Raw genomic sequence first — 23,299 nt, forward strand, 5'->3', positions numbered from 1 at the left:
GACTCCCATATCCCTTTGCACTCCAGATTTCTGAATTCTCTCCCCATTTAGAAAATAGTCTATGCCTCTATTCTTCCTACCAAGGTGCATGACCTCACACTTGCCCACGTTGTATTTCATCTGCCACTTCTTTGCCCATTCTCCTAACCTGTCCAAATCCTTCTGCAGCCTCCCCACCTCCTCAATACTACCTGTCCCTCCACCTATCTTTGTATCATCTGCAAACTTAGCCAGGATTCCCTCAGTTCCTTCATTTAGATCATTAATGTATAAAGTGAAAAGTTGTGGTTCCAACACTGATCCCTGCGGAACTCATTAGTCACCGGCCGCCATCCTGAGAAGGACCCCCTTATCCCCACTCTCTGCCTCCTGCCAGACAGCCAATCTTCTATCCATGCTAGTACCTTGCCTCTAACACCATGGGCACTTATCTTACTGAGCAGCCTCCTGTGCAGCACCATGTCAAAGGCCTTCTGGAAGTCCAAGTAGATAACATCCATTGGCTCTCCTTTGTCTAACCTGCTCGTTACCTCCTCAAAGAATTCTAACAGATTTGTCAGGCATGACCTCCCCTTGATGAAACCATGCTGACTTTGCCCGATTTTACTTCCAAGTATTCTGAAATCTCATCCTTAATAATGGACTCTAAAATCTTACCAACGACCGAGGTCAGGCTAATTGGCCTGTAATTTTGCGTCTTTTGCCTCACTCCCTTCTTAAACAGGGGCGTTACATTAGCAATTTTCCAGTCCTCTGGGACTCTCCCTGGCTCCAGTGATTCCTGAAAGATCACCACTAACGCCTCCACTATCTCTTCAGCTATCTCCTTCAGAACTCTGGGGTGTAATCCATCTGGTCCAGATGATTTATCCACCTTCAGACCTTTCAGTTTTCCTAGAACCTTCTCCTTGGTAATGGCCACCATACTCACCTCTGCCCCCCGACTCTCTTGATCTTTGAGGATGTTACTCGGGTCTTCCACTGTAAAGACTGACGCAAATTACCTATTCAGTTCCGCCGCCATTTCTTTGTTCCCCACTACTACTTCTCCAGTGTCATTTTCCAGCGGCCCAATGTCCACTTTTGCCTCTCTCTTACCCTTTATATATCTAAAAACTTTTGCAATCTTCTTTTATATTACTGGCTAGTTTACCCTCATATTTAATCTTCTCCCTCCTTATTTCTTTTTTAGTTGTCCTCTGTTGGTCTTTGTAGGCTTCCCAATCCCCTGGTTTCCCACTGCTCTTCGCCACATTGTATGCTTTCTCTTTAGCTTTTATGCTGTCCCTGACTTCCCTTGTCAGCCATGGTTGCCTCGTCCTCCCTTTAGTATGCTTCTTTCTAGGGATGAATTTTTGCTGTGTCTCCCAAATTACTCCCAGGAACTCGTGCCATTGCTGTTCCACTGTCTTTCCTGCTAGGCTCATCTCTCAGTCAATTCTGGCCAGCTCCTCCCTCATGCCTCTGTAGTTGCCTTTATTCAACTGTAATACTGTTACATCTGATTCCAGCTTTTTCCTCTCAAATTGCAGGGAAAATTCTATCATATTATGGTCACTTCCTCCTAAGGGTTCCTTCATCTTAAGCTCCCTTATTAAATCTGCCTCATTACACATCACTAAATCTAGAATTGCCTGTTCCCTAGTGGGCTCCACCACAAGCTGCTCCAAAAAGCCATCTCATAGACATTCTACAAATTCATTTTCTTAGGATCCACTACCAACCTGACTTTCCCAGTCTACCTGCATATTGAAATCCTCCATGATCACTGTAACCTTGCCTTTTTTACATGCCTTTTCTATCTCCTGGTGTATTTTGTGCCCCAAATCCTGAATACTGTTCGAAGGCCTGTACATAACTCCCATTATGGTTTTTTTTACCTTTGTGGTTCCTCAACTCTACCCACAAAGATTCTATATCATTTGACCCTACGTCATTTCTTGCTATCGATTTAATTTAATTTCTTACTAACAAAGCAACCCCACTCCCTCTGCCAACCTGCCTATCTTTTTGATAGGGTGTATATCCTTGGATATTTAGCTCCCCGTCCTGATCCCCTTGCAGCCATGTCTCTGTGAAGCCCACCACATCATACCTGCCAATTTCAATCTGCGCCACAAGCTTATTTTGTATTCTGTGTGCATTCAGATACAACACCTTCAGTCCTGTATTTCCTGCCCCCTTTCTCATTGTCGTCCCTTTATCTGATGTGCGTGAAGTTAGGTTCCTAGCCCTTTCCAAAAACTCTGTCCTATTTTGTGTTCTGGAGACTTTAATAGCCTCTTCTTTTCTTTTCAGTTTTTTCATAATTTTTCATGAAGTTGAATCCATCCTCTAACATTGCTGGGTAGATGCCAGTGTTGTAGCTGTACTGGAACAGCTTGGCTAGGGGCACGGCAAATTTTGGAGCACAAGTCTTCAGTACTATTGCCGGAATATTGTCATGGTCCACAGCCTTTGCAGTATCCAGTGCCTTCAGCTATTATCATATGGAGTGAATCAAACTGACTGAAGAAAGGTGCCTGTGATGCTGGGGACCTTCAGTAGGTGGGGGTAATTGGTCTCTTTTTAAAAAAAAACACAAAACAAAATATTTATCAAAATCCTAAAATGATTTATCCTACTACATTAATATAAGAAATTAATATACTAGTTATCACTGAACAAAACAATTCAATTGTTAATCCAGTGACAGTATATCAAACTTTCTTAGTCAAAATGTTGAACTTGTAGAGATTCTCACTTCCTCACCTGGACGAACTGGTTCCCACATTGAACAACTCCTTTAACTCCACTCAGTTCATCCAAATTAAAGGTATTGTTGTGGGAACACATATGGACTCTAGCTTATGCCTACCTGTGGGATATGTGGATTGTTCTTTGTTCCAGTCCTACTTAGTTTGTGGTTTGGTTCCACTTTGAATGTTACATAGATGTCTCTTCAGGTAACTTGTGGCCTCATCTGCATTGGGAAGGTTTCCCTTTACTTATGAGTGACTTAGATCTGAGTCAGGTAAGTTTCTTCAAAGCTACCTTATTTAGACACTGTACGTAACAGATTTGTAGGTAAGTATACCTTTCTCTCATATGCAGACTATTCCACCTTACCTTCTTAGTCTCTTACACATGACTAATGTCATTATTACATTATGATACACATCACTATCTCATTACTGTAACTGTAATAATCCATTATTCTACATCTCCCTGTGCCACGTCCCCCCACTCAAGTATAATCTCAATTTTTAATAACAACCTTAAACTATCTACATTACATTTTCAAACTTCTGTAATCCTCCTGTACCGTTACAGACTTTATCCAAGACTTAAACAGAAAGAGGACAAACTAGCATTCTCTGAGGGAACCTCAGCTCCCGCTTAGCACACCGTAGACGAAACATCTTCAATACCAACAAAGAAATTCACAGCTGTATTAAGGATGAAAAAGGAAATATCTGAGATTTTAACAAATCTGAAGTCAAGAATAATAATGATGAATATCCAGTAGGCATAGCAGGATAAGAAGAAAATGCATTTTCCTTACTATACTTGGGATACTACTTTTGCCTTTCTGTAGGTAGTGGTAACATTGGCACACTTGCTTCACTGCAAACCTGCTCTGGTGTAGGCAACTGGATGATGGTGTCAGCATGAGGTAAGACAACACCATCGTCAGCAATGGAATGAATCTTCAGGACTGAACTTAGATGAAATTTCTATATAAGACTCTTCAGCTGTAGAAGCTCTGTAGTTTTGGCCTCAGTTTCTGTACTGAAGGACAAATTTAGTGAATGATTTTTTGACAAGACTGAAGTGTAGATGTTAATTCTTTCTCACAAACTAATAGGATCCATCATCGCTCTAGCATTGGTGATCCACCTTGGAAAAACAAGAATTCTGTTCTCCCTGACCAGTTCACTGTGGTCAGCCAGCAATATACAATATATCTCATTGGTGGGTTTAATGGGATAAACATATGGAATTCGGCTCTTCGACAGCTGACTCCTCAAATGACAACAGTGTTCATATACTTTGGCAGTAGATTCAAAGAGCATACCAATCTCTTGGACCTCATCTTCCAATAGATCACTTGTTACTACAATGACTTATGTCTTAAACTTTTTCAGGAACGAGCCAACCTAGGTCTAGAAGGTCCTCAAGCAGATGATCACCATCTTCTTCATTGTCTTCCATTTCCACACCTTTCAGCCTGTCTTCGAAAAGATCCGAGATCTACAATCTCCTCCTGGGTTCGAGCAGATGGTGCCTCTGACAAAGAACAATCCACTGCTCAATGAATAAAACTCACCAGCTGCTGCTGAATGGAAATCCATCAGTTCGTCACTCAACCTTGGAAATTCCTCCCTGAATGGTACCTTTTATCCTGCTGTAGGACTTTGTCTGTTATTTCCAGAATGCCCAGTTGTATACATGCATTTTATGCTCTGCTGAGACGTGCTTTGATTGTATGATATGGAGGGTCTCTAATTTGCCACCCTCGTGGCAAAGGGTAGCTATTATCTGACCTTTTACTTGAAGATTGGTGTTGCATTGTTGTGATTTCTCATGAAGAGGTCTAGAGGCCTGTATGGTTGAATGATAACTGTTTATCAATAACACATAGCTATAGATATATATATATACAGGATAGAGCTCTGACTAGGTGCTATCTTCATGATGACTTCTGCCAGATTCACCACGACATTCTACTACTCCCACGTGACCTCCTGTATCATATGAACAATACTGATACCCCAGTCTCACATTAGCCCTTATGCTCCCTCACAACCTAATACTACACCTCCCCTGAAGTCTTTACCAAAATGTATTTACAATAATATTTACACGCCACCCCTTCCCGCACCCACCCCCACCCATCAGCAGCTCTGATGGGGCTAATTCACATTTACAGTGGGGTGGGTCTATGTGTCAGAAGCGCTGTTGGAAAGTCATCATTTTCTTCCAAGAGGGCTTTAATAGTGTGGACGCCCCTTCCTGCCTCACTGTTAAATAGTGGATACCTTGAAGAGCTGGTGAGGTGTTGAAATGTGTAATTCCTGGCAAAATGAGCAAAGCATTCATGAGCGAATTACAGGCTGTTGTCAGACGCCACCTGGTCTGGGATGCCAGAATTACAAAGATTTTTTTCAACAACCTAGTGACTGACTCTGTGGCCATTGTGTACAAACACTTCACTCAATCCACCAAGAGAAGTAGTCAATAATGAGGATGGAAAGACTTGCTGTTGTAGTGAATAGATTTATTACCAAATGTTCCCATGGTCTGGTAGGGAACTGTGTGGGGATAAAGGGCTCCCTTTAGACTGGTTTGTGCAGCAGGCACACTTGGCAGTTTAAAATCATGTCTTCAATTGTTCTTGATATCCCCGGTCATCACACTGCAGACTGGGCTCATGCCAAAATGGACTTGGTGGATTTGTTGTAGAGTGTCCGGCTGGAGTAAGACTGACCAATTGTTATCATACACCAGCAGATCATCAATTACAGTGCCGTGTTTTTGCTGTGCGAAGTAAATTTTCATAAGTGCAATCTGGATGCTGTCGTGGGCAACCTTTTAGGTATCTGATCGATGCAGATATACTCTTCATTTTGCCTCTGCTCCTGCCATTTCTTTTGAAGCTTTTTGGAGCTTGCCAGCAGTTGTGCCAGTAGTTGGGACTGGGGGACATCCTAGCAAGCTCTTTATTGTCCTGTAGTGAGACTAATGGTTTGTGATCTGTCTCAATGGGCACCTTCAGCCCAACAATACAATAAGAGAACTTCTCACAAGCTCATGTTACTGCGAGGGCTTTTTTTTCATATTCAAGCCTGATGTTATCAAAAATCTTTTCCATAATATCCAATTTTGTACCTGGTCTGGGCCTTCCATCTGCCTTAATTGGTCTGGCAGTGTTGATTTGCCAACCATGGCTGTTTTCGGCACAGCTTTAAAAGTATTATTCCTTCTTCCCATGCTTTTTTGGGAGTTGGCAGGCTGCCATCGCAGTTATGGAGCTGTTAAAACTTCAGCGATTATTTTGGGCTAATCGTTTTAGCCAGCTAGTTTCCTGAGCTTGGTGAATCGAATTGAAGCCAATTTTTAAATTTTTTTTTTGCTTTGACTTCTCTAATTTTTTCTTTTTTCATTTGCGTGCAGTTGCCTTGTTATGGCACTGACACTAGATCCAGGCTGCAGCATTCTTCAAACTGCCTTTTTTAAACAATTGTTCTGCCAATGCTGCCTGATTATTGCGCTGAATTTTAAAAGCTTAGTCTTTTTTTTAAAAAAAAGAGTTTGCTCGTCCTTTTGTGATCCAGCTAGGTTCTTTGACTCTATCTCACAACAGACATCCACATGCTCTGGTGGAGTCCTTTTACACTGCACAGTCAACCTTTCTTCTGCCCTTCAGGCTCCAGGCCTGTAATGGAGCTTAGGCGATTTCCAGCTGAGTATTAAAGGTCCTCAAGTTAGGCGCAATTCTCCAGGGCAGATTGCAGTTTCTTTACTTGTTTGTTCTTAGGGATTTTGGGGTCCTTTACCTGCTGCCACCATCTTGTTTTGTTTGGGTATTTCTTTCCTTGCTGTGGAGTCTCCTTGCCCTTTTGTTTATTTATGAGCTGGACTGTTGGGGTTGCTCTGTATCATGGTTTAACTTTGCCACGCAAAATGGATGAATTTTTGCTTGCAGACTTCTAATTGTCTGATGATTTAAATAGCTCTTTCCAAAGTCAGATCTTTTTTTAGATTGAAGAACATCCAAAACAGCATCACCGGCCACTCCCACTACTATCCAGTGTCTTATAAACTCTGACGTAAGGTCACGATAGTCACAGCTTTCAGCAAATTTGTATAACTCATTTATGAAAGAGTCTACTGGTTGCTTAGGCTTTTGGACTCTGGTTAAATTTTGCTTGTTCCATTGTTCTATTGTTTCTTAGGTTAAAGTAGGTACATAAGGACTTCATGACCACTTCAAAGTTATCAGAAGATTTGTTTATCCCTTAGCTGGCAATTATGTCATTGGCTATTGGACCTAACATTCAGTTTCTGTTTTCTTATCCAGTCTCTTCAGGGATGTGGGTTCGGATCCCATAGCTGCCACCATGTTGTATTGTGTATGTTGCCTCATGAAGAGGTCAGGAGGGTTGTTTAGTTAAACAATAACTGTTTATTAATAACACATAATATACATATATACAGGATATAGTTCTGAATAAGTGCTATCTAAATGCCAATTTCTGCCGAACTCACTGCTAACTCTACTACTCCAATGTGACTCTGCATCATAATGGGGCGTAACATCTGACTAGCGTCAAAGTGCTGGGCCACAGAAATTAGAAGGAATAAATGCACACTTACCTGGTCTTGAAAACTGCGTTGCTACTTCGGTTTACTGGAGCTGCTTGGGGCCTGCATCGAAAGAATCCTTGCAGGCCCCGGTGAAGTCTAGATCGCGCATATTCAAGGAGGCCATGACCCCCTTTTTTTTTTACAGCACTTGCTGCTGTCAAGCAGGTAAGTTTTTAAAGGGCTAGGGTAATTGACAGGCCAGGGGAAGGTAAGTAGATAGGAGTTTGGGGTATGCGGACGTGGGGAACAGAGATTGGGGGGTGTTGTTCGGAGGTTGAGTTGGGTGGGGAGGTTCTGAGGTGGGGGGGGGGCAGGGTCCAAAAGTCAGGGGAGGGGTGGTCCAAATTCTTGGGGGGGGGGGGGGGTGGTGTTCGGAGATTGGGTGGGGATGTCTAAGGCCCAGAGGTCAGGGGAGGGTGGCCTGGAGGTCAACGGCAGGGTGGGGAGGAGAGATGGGGATGTTTGGAGGTCTGGGAGCATTCTGAGGTTGGGGGGTCATCCAGAAGTCAGGGGGGAGAGTCCGCGCCAATGTGGGCAGTACTTATTCCCTAGTCCCACAAAAACCCTTACAGTCCCTAACACTCTAAAACTACAATCCATACCACCTGGGCTTTGCAATTTCATTCTTGATGGCTGGATATCTACTGTTTTGAGCCATTCCAAATGATCAGCTAGTACTGTAACACCAGTTCCAGTATCAAGTTTGAAGTCAATTTTAAAGCTTTTAACTTCTAAAGTAACGGACCAAAATGTTTTTTCTTGATTCCTTACCTCTCCTACAAAGTCTATATTCTCACTTCATTCCTTATTCTCAATTTCCCTAATTGTCTGTGTTTCATAGACATTCTGTTGCTTTCTTCTTTTAAATGAACAGCTGAATTTACAGAACCACTTGAAGTGTCTTGTCTTTCTGCATTGGAAACACTCTGCACCCCCTGCTGGGCAATCTTGCCTTCTGTGCTGCTGCATTTTAAGATGGCTGCTGCAGGGTTTCCCACTCTTTTGCCCATTTTGATGGGCTTTTCAGTGGATGTGGCTAGCCTAACTACAGACTCATCCAAAGTCTTGGTGTTTCCATGGATTATAGCCCGATTTTTGCTCCCTAAGTTCGGCCTGCCTAGCATATTGAACTGCTTGTTTGGCTGTTAGGTTGTCTCTTGTCTGGAAGAAAACAAAAATCTGAGAGCTTTTAGGTCGCAGATTCTGATGTCAGTGCAGTCTCGAATAAGTTAATCTTTCAATGTATCAAACCCATAACAACTGGCTAGCCTACAAAGGTCTGTAAGGAATAATTTAATGGATTCCCCTGGCCTTTGGGTTCTCTGACTGAATCACGCTCAATTGGCTATGAGGTTCCATTTTGGAATGACGTATGCATCGACCGATTTTCAGATGGTTTCATAGTCTGCAGAGGTCTCTTCTACCCCGTGGCAGGAGGACATCATCGGCAACAGGCACCACTGCATGGAGGAACAAACTAACCTGGTGCTTCTGCTCTTTGGCACGCAAACCTGATGCTGCTTGATCCCTCAGGAAGGGTTTTCCCCCACAACTCCCAATGCTGGCTTCTCTGTAGACCTTCGAGATTTTCAAATGGCTGCGGAAGGGACAGTAACTGCTCGACTGATGTTGACATCGCTACTGATTCTCAGTGTGCCTCTCAACAAGGTAGGTCTTTTGGTTCTTCCTTTGAAGAAGTCTTCTTCCAATTTCTCCCTGTGGGTATTCAGTCAATGGCACCAAATTGTTGTTAGATTGGTGTCACCAGCACGGCTACCATGGTTTGTGGTTTGGTTCCCACTTTGAATAGTACTTAGATCTCTCTTCAGGTAACTTGTGGCCTAATCTACATTGGGAAGGTTTTCCTCTACTTATGAGTGACTTGGGTCTGACTCAGGTAGTTTTCTTCAAAACTACTTTATTTACACTATATACATAATAGACTCCTAGGTAAGTGCATCTCTCTCGTGTACAGACTATTCCATCTCATCGTCTTAGTCTCTTGCACATGATTGCTGATGTCACTGTTACATCATGATACACATCACTATCCCATTACCATAACTATTAAACCATTATACTGCACTACTCAGGTCTCCTCCCACCTCTTTTTTTCAGTGCATCGATGATTGCATTGGTGTTGTTTCCTATTCTCACCCTGAACTGGAAAATTTAGTCATTTTGCTTCTAATTTTCAACTTCCCTCACTTTCACATGGCCCATTTCTAACTTTTCCCTTCCTTGACTTATCTGTCACCATTCTTGGACCCCCAACAACTACCTCGACTGCACTTCCTCACACTGGCTTCCGAAAAGGATTCCATTCCATTCTCCCAGTTTCTCTATGTTTGTTGCATTGGTTCTGACGATGCTAGATTTGATATGTCTTCCTCCTTCCTCAACCGAGGATTCCTCTCATTATGGTTGACAGGACCTTTGGCCATATCTATCCCATTTCTCACACTTCTGCTCTCACTCCCTGCTAGAACCACAACAGGGTTCCCCTTGTCCTCACCATTTCTGCCACCTCCAGCATGATGCCACCAACAAACACACCTTCCCCTATCTACCAACATTCCAAATGGACTGTTCCCTCTGCGATACCTTGGCCCATTCCTGTCACTCCATTCATTTCCCACAGCACCTTCCCATGCAAGTGCAGGAGATGTCCTTTCTGCACTTTTACCTCCTCCCTCCTCACTGCCCAAGGCTCCAAACACTTCTTCCAATTTAGTGTACTACCTGCGTTGCTCACAATGTGATCTCCTCTATTCAATGCAGATGAAATCCAGACTGGGTAGTTGCTTTGCAGAACACTGAATTTTGCAAGCATGATCCCAAGCTTCCAACCGCCTGTCATTTTAATTCGTCACTCCACTCCTACTTTGGCCTTTCTTTTCTCAGCCTTCTGCAATGTTTTAATGAAACTCAACCCAAGTTCAAGAAACAGCACCTCACCCTTCGATTAGGCACTTTACAATCTGCTGAACTCAAAACTTTGCGTTCAATAATTTCAGATCATAATTTCTAACCACAATATATTTTTTTTCCTTTTTGAATGGTACCTGTTAAGGTTCTGCATTTTCCCTATTTATACCTATTCCTGACAGCCTTTTGTTTCTTGTCCCATTAGCATCAACTTTTGCCTTGCACCATTATTTGTTTTTGTCATTTATTCTGTCTTGCATCCTATCACAGAACTTCCCTTCTGTTCTTTTCCTCCTCTCCCCTCTTTTTCTGCCTTTATACTTGCTTTAAACCTGTAACATCTCTAACCTTTTCCAGTTCTGATGAAAGGGCATGGACCTGAAACATTAACTCGCCTTACAGATACTGCCAGGCTTGCTCAGTAAAGTCCCGCCTTCCGTGACTTCCTTGTTTGCATATTCGCTTACCTGTGCTAAATCCTTTATACACCACATTGTCCATCATGAGCAATCATTTAGTTACTGCATGCTCTTTCCCCTCTCTCCTCTTTCCCGAAGGAGGTGATAGCCATGATGGAGCAGAGACCTCAGCACACTTTAACAGGGAGATGGTGTTGAAGCCTCTAGAAGCTGATTCCTTCCATTAGTTCTGGCCATGGACATTCAATAACAGCTCTGTTCAATTTTGAAATGTTCACTGATTTTGTCTGCCAGTTTTCAGGTAACAGTTTTTCTGAAATGAGGATTGCCTCTTTTTAAAATTTTCAACATATGTCTTGAATTGCTCCGAGGCTCCACCCCCATTTATCATATACAAGTACCACAATTTGCTATATAGTAACTGCACAAACCAATGCTGCCCTCACATTGCTGGAACCCATTTAACTGACTCCCATTGAAAAGCATATTCATCATTCACGATTTCGCTGTTTGCAAGGTTTCGTGGGAACATAACCCCCATGAATGGTGGGACTTTACTGTATTTCCAACATTTTCTGTTTTTATTTCAGATTTCCAGAAACAGCAATATTTTGCTTTTGTAGGTGTTGTTTCACTGATTTCCAGCATCCTAATCATAGTCTTTGCACCTTTGATGACTTTATTCTTGTAACTTCAGAGACTGCAGTTGTCTTAGCATTGTTTGCAGGTAAAGTTTAGGTATTTGGATCTATTGGACAAATACTTTCATGTACACTTTACTGGGTAGCTGAGCTTAACATTACTAACTTGCCATAAAATCACTGTAAAGATAACAAGCTTGGTTTTCATGTCTTTTTAATATTGGTAGCATGGGTTCATCTAATATTGATAAACAATAGTTTGCTTAGGCTTGTCAAGCTACTGTTTAGAAGTTGCCGCACATCATTCTGGAAGGGCATTTCAGTACTTCTGCATGGAGGTGGCTGCATTTTGGAAACCTTTCTAAATCACACCTGATGAATGCAGATAAGCAGCACGGATTGGAGACAGGAAGAGGGGAGATGGTGGCGTAGTGGTAATGTAGCTGGACTAGTAATACAGAGACCCAGACTAATGTTCTGGGCACATGGGTTCAAATCCCACCATGGCAGCTGGTGGAATTTGCATTGTTAATAAATTTGGCTTATAAAAGATAGTGTCAGTCATGGTGACCATGACAACTATCACCAATTGCCATAAAAACCCATCTGGTTCACTAATGCCCTTTAGGGAAGGAAATCTGCCATCCATACCTGGTCTGGCCAACATGTGATTCTAGATCCACAGCAATGTGGTTGACTCTTCAATGCCCTCTGCAATGGCCTAGCAAGCCACTCAGTTCAAGGGCAACAAATGCTGGCCTTGCCAGCAATGCCCACATCCCATGAAAGAATAAAGAATAAAGGATGAGTAAAAATGGTGTTGCCCCCTTCACAGTGCATCATCAAATGCTGTAGCCTAAGTTATATGTATGTTTACTAAAGTGAGTTGTGACAGCAGTGTGATTGGAAAATGTAAGTGACCATTAAATAAGGCGGTTGCCAGATTGTTACTTCCGACAATTGACAAACCGTCAAGTGAAAGAATAGAACTGTAAAAGTGGTAAAGTTTTCAGATGCATCAGAATAGAACATCCACTAGGTAAAGTGTTATTCTGCATTGAACTAGTGTCAGATCTATAGCTGATTGTTCAACCCTTTCTCATGGTTTTCATTTACCAACTGTTTGGGTGTTTGAAAGCTTTGATAGATATCTGGGCTTTTGGCTGACTTCAAAGGCACTAATGGATTTGTTTGCACAACTGTGCTGAGAATGTCAATTTGATGTCTTGGCTGCCTTCCAAACCACTAATGCATTCTGCACTGCAGTGTTTGCTTATACAGTTGTGCTGGGGAGTACAAGTTTATTTATATTTACAAATTTATACATTTTAAAGACTTCCAAATGTTATTGTAGGGCTTTTGAATTCTGTTTATAAAGTCTATACAGGGTGATTAGGTAAGGGATGAAGGGGAGGGGAAGTGAGGGCAGCCTTGACACTGATCTGCAGAACTGGGCTGATATCTCTCCAAATGGAGGTGAGTCTTTTAACCTGGACACTTCGACCTGCCTCCATCTCCACTTTGGCCCTAACTGACTCAGCCATAAGAAAATCCTGCCTGCCAGCACTGAAATTCCTGACTCCCAATTCTCATCTCCATGATGAAAATCCAGCCCTGAAGTTCGCATCACATATATATCAGTTTAGTTATCATTCAAAGAACATAAAACATGTCCCTTAGAAAATTCTGCATTCAATATAAGCATAGCAATGGATAGTAATGTTGGGAAAATGTAAATAAAATGATTCTGAAGTGACATTCACTGAAACTTCAATTTTGTAGAATAAATGTTCCAAAGAGCTTTGTGACTGCTCAATAAATTTTTATGGCCATGAATCTTTCAGTCTATCTTTTGCAGTGAACCATTCTTGAATGGATCAAAAAAATCCTCCAAAATAATCAAGTTAAGAAATCATCAGTTTCACGGAAGACAATACTCACTGAGGTAAGCTCAGATGATACAACCCAGATGATATCGACAATCAACAGAATAATAATTCCAAGGATCATACGCCGTCTCTGGGGAGAACTGCTCTGCGAGCTCATTCGATTCATGATAAACAACCACACCATTTGTAATCTGTTGAAAACAAATTATTTAGCATATTACAATTGATTTAGCATCAACTGCTAGTTTTGTGGAAGAGAGTTCCAAACTGCCACCACACTTTGTATGTAAAGGCATTTCCTAATTTCACTCCTGAAAAGTCTGGCTCTTTTTTTTTCAATATGATACCTAGTCCTAGACTTCTCAACCAGCAGAAATAGTTTCTCATAACATCTTGAAAACTGCAATCATATCACCCCTTAACCTTCTACTTTCCACAGAATACAACCCTAGTTTGAGTAATCTCTCTTCTAATTTAACCTTTGGAGTCACTGTATCATTCTATCAAACATAAGCAGTGCTCCCTCCGAGACCAATATCCTTCCTAAAGATAGTGCCCAATTCCAGTATTCCAGGCCTGGTCGAACCAGAATTTTGTATAGCTGAAGCATGACTCCTACCCCTTTGTGTTCTATTCCTCTAGACAAAGTTCAGCACTGCATTAGCATTTTTGATTGTTTTCTGCAACTGTTCATGACATTTTAATGATTTGTATACCTGGATCGCTAAGTCTCTGAGCCTCCTCTCTTTTCAGCTTTTCACCATTGAGAAGATATCCTATTCTATCCTTTTCAGGAGCAAAGTGGATAATCTCGCATTTGCATGAATTAAAATCCACTTGCCACAGTTCTGCCCAGTCACTTAATCTATCAATATCTCTGTAATTTTCAACTATCAGCTATACTGCTTACAATACCGCCTATCTTTGTGTCATCAGCAAATCTGGATACATGGCTTCCTATGCCATCATCTAAGTCTTTAATAAGTGAAGTGATAGTGGAGATGCCAACGCAGATCCTTTCAGGCTACTACTAGTCACATTCTGAAAATTAGAATACCTGTCCATGATCTCTGTCTCCTGCTCAGCCAATTTCCTAACCAGGACAATAATTTGCCTTCAATTTGAACAGCTTCAGTCATAGATAACAATCTCTTATGAGGGATGTTATCAAATGCCTCCTGAAAGTTCATATAAATCATATCCACAGACATTCTCTTGTCCACTGTTTTAGTCACCTTTTCAGAAATTTTCAAGGTATTCAGTCACCATATGCTTAAATTATAGACTCTAGCAATTTCCCAACAACAGCTGTTAGGCTAACTAGTGGTTTCCCTGGCCCCACTTTCTTAAATAGTGGAAGGACAATTTACCAACCTAAAGGCAGAGTTCCTGAGTCGAGAAAACTTTGGAAGATTATAGTTAGGGCATCTCAATGTTTTCACCAATTTATTTTAAAACCCTATTGTGAAAACCATCTAGTTCTGGGAATTATGCATTCTTTAGCCATTAATTTCTCCATTGCTATTATCTTGATTACATTAATTTTAATGAGTCCCTACCCTAATTGAAAAATAGTTTCCTTGGGATGTCTGGCATGCTGACCTCTTCGTCTACTGTAAATACTGATGTAAAATAATTATTCCAACATGTCTGCCATTTCCTTATTTTCATTGACATCATCACCATTGAAAACTGCTAAAGGACCCACATTTATTCTGACCATCCTTCTTTTCTGCATACAATTGTAAAAATTATTTGGGTTGATTTTGATATCCTTTAGAAGTTCATTTTTACATACTCTTTTTTTGTAGCTCTTACTATCTGTTTTGTCACCCTTTGCTGGTCTTTGTGTCTTTCCCATTAACCAGGGTCTATGCTATGTTTTGCATTTTTGTAATCTTTTTCTTTTTGCTTTATGTTGTCTCATACTTCTTTAGTTGCTCATGGCTTTTTTCTGGCAAGTAGAACTCTTGCCCTCAGGGGTATAAAGTGGTTCTGCAACATATTAAATTCTTTTTTGAATACCTCCCTTCTGTCATTTTACGCACTAACAGATTTGTCCAGTTTCTCACATTGAAGTCAGCCTTTCCTAAATTTAGAATCTTAGTGGCTGTCTTGCATTTCTCCTTTCCAAACACTGTATTGAGCTCAATCATATTACGTTCACTATTTGATAAATGTTCACACACCAATAGCCTGTTAACTAAATCAATACTCATTACTAAACCTTCCAAACCCCATGACCATTACCATCAAGAAGGACAAGAGCAGCAGGCACTTGGGGACACCACCCACCTGAAAGTTCCACTCCAAGCCATTCACCAATCTGATCTGAAAATATATCATCCATTCCTTCACCGTCACTGGGTAAAAATTCCTTCCCTAACAGCACCACATGGACTGCAACAGTTCAAGAATGCACCTCCACCTTTTCCAGGGCAATTAGGGATGGGAAATAAATGCTGGCCTAGCCAGCGACACCCACGTTCCATGAATGAATTAAAAACTAAATCTAAATCTAACATGGCTTACACCCTTGATGGTTCGAGGATATATTAGGTCTAATTTGTTGGTGGCCATAAATAACCAATTATAACTAGTAGAAAAACGTGGCTTGATTGGTAAGTTCGGGAGGAGGATATCTATTACTGAAGGATTTGAGGCAATAGGTGAAAGTCAGCAAACTGGCTGGGGTGGAGGAGCTCTAAGTGGGAGTGCAGGTAATTTTTTTTAAAAAGGATAGAAATATTTCAAATATAGTTAACCGTTTAAAAAAAAATAAAACTTATCCAGAAAAGGAAAAACAAGGCGATAACAGAGCTGGAAAAGTTGAGAAATTTGATATGATGTGTTCTTTACAAAAGAATACAATCACAATCGCTGAACTTGATCTAGCAAACCTGAATGGCAGTTGTTGACAATGCAAAATGTTGACACGAAATTGTGATCAAAAATCAAAACAAGTCATAAGCTTTTGGTGGCAAGAAGTGCACACATATATAAAAAAATTAAAATATTATAGATTGTATATAGGAATTAGAATATTTTCAAATTATATGACTGATTAAAATTACATCAAACCTATAAAATTTCTATTCTACGTCTGGAACAGAGTATCCCGTCTTTAAAGTGTTTATCATGATGGATTCAGGTAACTACTAACTGTAATATTAACTGTGTCTATTCAATCAAATATCCGACTAAATGTGAACCAATCAAAAAAACACTTCATATATCAGAAGTACCAATCCACAATCAAGAGTTACCTCAAAAATCAACCAAATGCTCGAAAAGATTCCTTTCTATAGCCATTTTAATTCCCTACAAAGCTCACACTATAAAAACTACATGGCTGATAAGTCCATTGGATGTCATGAATAACATTATTCCACAATACTGTAATGGGTAGTGATGTTGGCACGGGGAGGAATGGGAGAGGGGAACCCAACACTTTAGCTTGACAGTGTGTACATCTCCACAATCAACCATATATAGTCCAAAGTATAAATTCAGTGAATATGGCTAAATGTGTTCCGAATTAAAATCAGAATCTTAGTACACTATGTTTTGCTGCTCAGTGCGAAGTGGGGCAGAGCCAGAAAACTACAGTTATGCTACAGCTCCCGTGTCATTCTTACCTATCAACAAAGGAGCTCATAAATATGTAAATCTTGGCTAATAGAGGGCTTTAGCTCTCAACTAACATTACAAACAACAAGTGGTCTCATAGCACATTAATCTTCAAGTTTCACTGAACTGCAGCACACATTTCAATGCTAAAGCCAGATAGGATTAGCTGCTGAAGTGATTTCACATTCTTACCTTTAGAGTGGTCAGGAATAAGGTAACCAGTCTCACTGCCAAGTCATGCTGCTAATTTTGCACTATTGCATATCCAAAACTGTTTTATACCAACATAGAAGTACAGGCAGAACTGGGTCAAAGCACTCCCAACAACCACAGAGCAGAAGGAGGGAGGACACACACACAGCAGTTTAGAGCTGGAAAAGTGGGGTTGCAAGCAGGGTTATACAGCTGCAGAGATGGGAGGGAAACAATGGTGTGGACACATTTGTGGATGAGCACAAAGGTTTTGAAATTGATGCACTGACTATGAAAGTTGGCAATAAGGGAGGTAGTTGAGCAAGATTTTCCCCAGGGTAGAGAGTGGGCTGCAGAGTTCTGAAGGTGAAATTTATATGACTGTGGGATGTGAGGTTGGCATCGAAAAAGTCAGGCCTGGAATTACAAAGGCATTGAGAATTTGAGTGACAAACATGAGGTGATATTATCAAGGTGAAACCAGGAACTGTTAGTGATGGACTCAAGGTGGGATTCAGAAACTCAACTGCGTTCTGGATTGAGCTTCAACAGGCATCCAAGAGAACAATGGGATCAATGGACAAGGCGGAGTTTCTGAAAGATGCTGAAAAGTCTGACTTTGGATTTGCTCATATTAAGCTGCAGAAAGTTCTGACTCACCTATCGCTTGACGGCAGACAGTAGAGTGCTAGTTGCAATATTAATGTTATTGGCAGAGAAAAGTTAGATATTGTGGCATATAAATGTAAACTGGCTAAATGCTAAAAGTCCAACATTGCTGAGGAGTAGTTTATCTATGGGGAAAAGGAAGGGATCATGGATTAAATCTTGGGACTCAACAGAGTTGACCATGCAGGCACAGGAGGAGAATTCAATGCAGCCGATGTGCTCATTGACTTTGGCAGGTTGGATGGAGCCATGCGAAGGAAGCATGACGTAGGTGCATCATAGAAGAAAAATGTTCATTTAGGATGGTATGGTCAACATTTCAGTAGCTCCAGATAATCAAGGAAGAAAAGGAGGAGGATGGTGAATACTGCACTGTGGGCACAGGAACACAGAACATCATTGGTGACTTTGACTAGGGCAAACCAGCACTATGTACAAGATGAAAGACAGATCTAAAAGATCTAAAATTGGGAGTGGTGGGAGCGAGCTGGATGCCCATGACACATTCTGGAACCATAGCAAGGAAATGTTGTTTGGAGATGGACAGAAATTAGATATGGAGGAGAGGATAAAGAGTTAGCATTTCAAAGAGTAGGGTGATTACAGCTCTGAAGGGAGATGAGAGAAAACAGTGCTGAGAAACGGGAACAATTAATATCGCCAACCATTAGGATATAGAAGTTGACAATCATCTTGCTAATATTTGTGGAATCTTGGACTGAGCAATATGGCTTTCATGCTTGGCTCTGCATTTCAAAGATAAGTAATTCTATGTAAAGTGCTGTGAAAGGTTTAAGATGTGCAATATAAATGCAAATACTTCTTTCCTTTTACCTACGATCAAGTCAGGCCAGATATACACGAAATATGGTATCTAGTACAATATTATGTTAATCAACCAATGGGAATGATGAATGTGGGACAAGAGGTCACTCATTGCTCCTGGAGAAGCTTTTTGAAGCATTTGATGGATTAGCTGGTAAAAAATACTGTGTTAACTTGTGCATGGAATGGTTAAGTGGTTATCACACAAGGTGGACTGACAGATGTCGAATTATATGACATCTTTCTCATTGTCCAAATGGTTTAATCAGAATACAAATTTATTGACTAAACAGCTTTTTTCAGCAAATACTTCCATTTAATACTTTTCATCTGGGTACACACCTGGCTTCAAAAAATGTCAATGGAAAAAATGGTCAAAGCAATCCTGAAGGAGAAAATTTGCCGGGCTATGAGGAAAGGGCAAGAGAGTGGGACTAATTGGACAGCTCTTTCAAAGAGCCAGCATTGGCACAATGGGTCAAGTGGCCTCCTTCTGTGCTGTAGTATTGCATAATTATGTGTGCTCCGAGGAAGTACATTTTGCAGGATTTCACCGCATACAATACTGAGTTCCTTGAGTTCTTATAGAGGGATGTATCTAATAATCCTGTGACATCATTATTCAAGTTTCTATTGTTATGGTTAAAAAGCCAGTTACTTACTTTGAAGTTGAGATTGCAAAGCTGATACAACTGTCCCCTGATTAGCTACATTTATATACCCATTAGGTGCAGTGGTTCAAGGACAGGATAGTCAGCTGCTAAATATCACAATTATACTCCAGCAGCAAACTATCCATGAACAAATCCAAAGGAGAGCTGACAGTAATTTAGAATCACTGTATTTTTTAGGATATTTTAATAAAACTTGTTGCACCAAACATTAAGCAAAATTAGTAATTACATGCAAATTGTTCAGAATTTTTTAATTTGTTCTTTGGATGTGAGTGTTGTTGGCTAGTCCAGCATGTATGGCCAATCCCTAATGCCCTTGAGAAGGTGGTGGTGAGTCACATTCTTGAACCGCTGCAGCTCATGTGGTGTTGGTACACCAACAAATGCTGTTTGGGGAGGTGGGGGTTCCAGCTTTTTGACCCAGCAATGTCAATATGGTTGTTTCAAATAGGTAAAAATATATTTTTGTTTAGATGTACCTCAAATACCTTTTCATACAGCCAGCTTCTTCAGTCTAAATGAAAATATCTTATTCCTTAGGCTCTTCTCCTCACCATATCAAATCTTACTCGTGTATCACCTATATTAAACAAACATAAGTTAGTTCAAACTTAACAGTTTACAATACTACTGAAATACAAACTTCAACTGAGGCTTATGCAGTGGCAGTAAACTATTACCTTGGGGCTTTACAAGCACCAGAGTAGATTATGGCATCTAAAACATAATGCATGAATCCAGAGGACCATGAAGCAGTAGCTCACACAGTATTTTACGCACCTGAAACTTATTGTTCATTTATCTACCAAAATATTTGAAAAATATCTACACTGTCGTCAATACCTGGAAAATTTCGTACAACTCTTTTTTGAACCACAGGTATTATGCATCTGATATATGCAAACAAGGTTTGAATCAAATGATAAATATAAAGAATAGAACATTAGAAAACTGAGAAACATAAAACACAAAGTAAGCAAGAGGATGCCGAAAGAGGAGAGCATGAAATAAACTGATGATCAACATAAAAGGGAAATAACAATGGCTTTTATAAGTACGTTGGAAGGGAAGAAATCAAAAAAGAGGCAGGGACATAGGAACATCAGAGATTCTTAATAAATCTTTCAACTCAGTTTTTACAGATGAAGCTGAAACAATGGCTCTAGAATTGTGTCTGGAAGAGCTATGTTATAAAAGAGACTGCACTTAAAAAAAGGTTAATGGCATTACAAATAGAAATGTTACCAACCCCAGGTGCTGTGAATCCTAACATAGTGGAGCCAGTTCGGGAAGACAGAGTGGAGGTGCCAATCATGAATTTCCAAGACTATTTGAAGATGAGAATTGTGCCAGTGAAATGGCAAATGCCCTTTGTATCTATAGCTGTGGAAGTTTGAAGTCTTACATCACATGATCATGGGTCACACCCCTCTACAACAATCCAAGGAACCAATTGCTCCATGTTGCAAACTGCATATCTGCAAAACACAGCTAAAATCCTGGAATGATATAGCATAGAGGCCATTTGTCCCATCATGCCTCTACTGGCTTTTGGAAAGTGTTAGCCAATTAGTCCCAATCTCCTGCCCTTTCGCCATAACACAGAAAATTTTCAAAACAGGAGAAAAAGATAATCTGTGAAATTATGAGGCAATTTGTTCTACTTCAGTTAGGGGTAAACTTCCAGAAATTAATGAACACATGGTAAGTTATTGGTTAATCATGGTCACTCTGCATGGATTTGTAAAGGACATCGCTAATAGTTTGACTAACTTTACTTAATTTTTGAAAAAAAAATCAGAGCATAAAGGAGATTTTATACAAAAAATTTTGCAAAGGACGTTGATGAACCTCCCTCTGGAGTGCCCACTCACCTGCTATTGGCCCAATTCCACTCCCCTGTCTATTCTGGAATCAATAGGACAGCTTGCTTCACTCCTGGTGTCCAGCACACCCTGCTTTCCCTCGTGCTTCCCATCCATGCTCAGCTGTGGTAGCACATGGAACAATCAGACTTCCCATAAAGACGAATAGGGAGGTAAAGTCTTGAATATGGGTAATTGATTTATTTTCAAGTATCTTGTCTGTAAAGTTGGGGGAGGAAGCTCTTTCCACAGATAAGTCATTTTATAAACAGGTAAAAACAAAATACTGCGGATGCTGGAAATCTGAAACAAAAACAAAAATTGCTGGAAAAACTCAGCAGGTCTGACAGTATCTGTGGAAAGGAAGACAGGGTTAACGTTTTGAGTCCGTATGACTCTTCATCAGAAACAGGTATACACAATGAAAGCTTCCTTGATTTTTTTTACCTCTATACTTCTGAATAAAAAAAACTTTTCAGATTAAGCACCAACAAAAACTTTAAAGTTGTAAAGTCTTTTAGTTCACCAGTAATAAACTCAAATTTGCTTGTGTTTACGAGACATGAAGCAGGGTTATTTAATTATTGGAACCAGGCCACTACTAAAGACTAATTAACTTTAATTAATAATTTATGTTTAATAGCAAAAAGTACTCTAACTTAATTTTTTTTCTTAAACTACACAGCCTCATATAAATTAGAAAGGAAACTGATTTTGCAATGCATGATGCAAACGTTTTTTCTCAATTCATTAAACCCTAGGTGTGTCCAAGAAGATTAAAAGTGCTGTACCTTGTTGAATGCATAAAATAAGATTGCCCAATGTATGATCTTTCATTTTTGAGGCCTAGGTTCATGTCTAACCCAGACTGATGAGATGAAAGTTTCATCTGTTTGCTGACTGTGACGGCCCATGTAAAATGAGCCTGAGTAGTCTCAATGCAGTTCTTAGTGGAACTGGACCTACTACTTGAAAATTCACTCAGAGAGGCCACAGGATGTGAAAAATGGAGAAGTGCCACATGGATGCAGTTAGGGCTGCTCTTCTGGGATTGGGGCTGAGGCACAACGTTAGGGCTTTTTTTCTGCATCCAGATGTGCTAATTCTGACCAGAGAGTACTTTATCCTGACCTGAAAGGGGAAGTGTCCCGTTTAATTTCTCACCTTTATGAGCGCAAAAGTGTTTTAATTATTGATTTTGTATACATAAGGAGAATTTAGTTTTATCCAATGTGGAGTTATTAGAAAGCTTAACAACTTAGCTAGAAGTAGAATAAGTTGAAGTTGTTCCATTTCAACAACAGTACAAATAAAATAACAAACACATGAATTGGGAACATAATGTGAGCAAAACAATACATATTTTGTGCATATCTATAATTATATAATTTGCAATTGGGGTAGCAAATAATCCCGTAACTTAATTGGAAGATAATACCATTACCATCACGTACTAATGAAATATTCACAAGCTACCCAATACTACTTTATTCAGGATGAGGTACTGCATGATGGTCACTGGTTACTCGCTAACGTGAATTATAATCAATACATTTTCAACGACTGTTATGTGCTGTGCAACTCTTTAGAAAAAACAACATATTAATATAGAGTCATGGGGGAACCTCCACCTTATTGAGGGCAAGAAATAACTAAAATAAAAAAAGGATAAAGGAATAGAAGATAAATCATCTTAAATCAAATGCTTACATGCTAAAGTTGTAACAATTAGGATTAATTTTGCATCAGATATTTCGGAATGACATTTCCTTTCAGTGTGTTACAATCATAAATATACTTTACTTTAAGGCAGAAAGATTCACATTCTGTTCTACAAAATACTTAGACTTGTTACAATTAAACAAAAAAAAACACAAAAGTTTGTTAGCGAAGCAACTTTAATCTATACTTGACAATGATCATTATCTAAACACCACAATAATGATTACAACAGCTCGTGAAATATAAGAAGGGGGGGGGGAGGGATGCAGAAATGATTGCTCCTCCTGCAATTGAACTTCTTTTTAACTGACTGAGAAGTGAACTCAGGTCATTTTGGCTGCCCTATTCTCTCAATTTCAGTAGACTGCAAGAATCAACAACGTAAAGTTCACTATTTTGAACTGTGGACTTCTAGATTATATTTGGCAACTGGTAAAACTGTATTACTATAGTCCTAGTTAGCATTTTGTCTTTAAAGATATCCAACTTGAAGTT

At 40.1% G+C, this 23,299-nt stretch overlaps 1 protein-coding gene across 7 annotated transcripts in view; it reads right to left on the bottom strand.

Annotated features, from left to right (window-relative positions):
* LOC121285020 (solute carrier family 35 member F5-like) overlaps positions 1 to 23,299 on the bottom strand; it is a 147,510-nt gene that overhangs the window by 120,275 nt on the left and 3,936 nt on the right. For 2 of the 7 annotated variants that reach the window (XM_041201103.1, XM_041201098.1), the window contains exons 2-3: positions 19,697 to 19,797; positions 13,280 to 13,418 (exon numbers count right to left, since the gene is read on the bottom strand). In XM_041201103.1, the coding sequence (XP_041057037.1) occupies positions 13,280 to 13,418; positions 19,697 to 19,713 (156 nt within the window). In that variant the 5' untranslated portion in view covers positions 19,714 to 19,797. Of the gene's footprint in view, positions 1 to 13,279; positions 13,419 to 19,696; positions 19,798 to 21,091; positions 21,206 to 23,299 lie in introns of all 7 variants that reach the window. The other 5 variants (XM_041201102.1, XM_041201099.1, XM_041201100.1 and 2 more) reach the window with 5 other exon arrangements.

This window comes from Carcharodon carcharias, chromosome 12 (genome assembly GCF_017639515.1).
Source record: "Carcharodon carcharias isolate sCarCar2 chromosome 12, sCarCar2.pri, whole genome shotgun sequence".
NCBI classification, from domain to species: Eukaryota; Metazoa; Chordata; class Chondrichthyes; order Lamniformes; family Lamnidae; genus Carcharodon; species Carcharodon carcharias.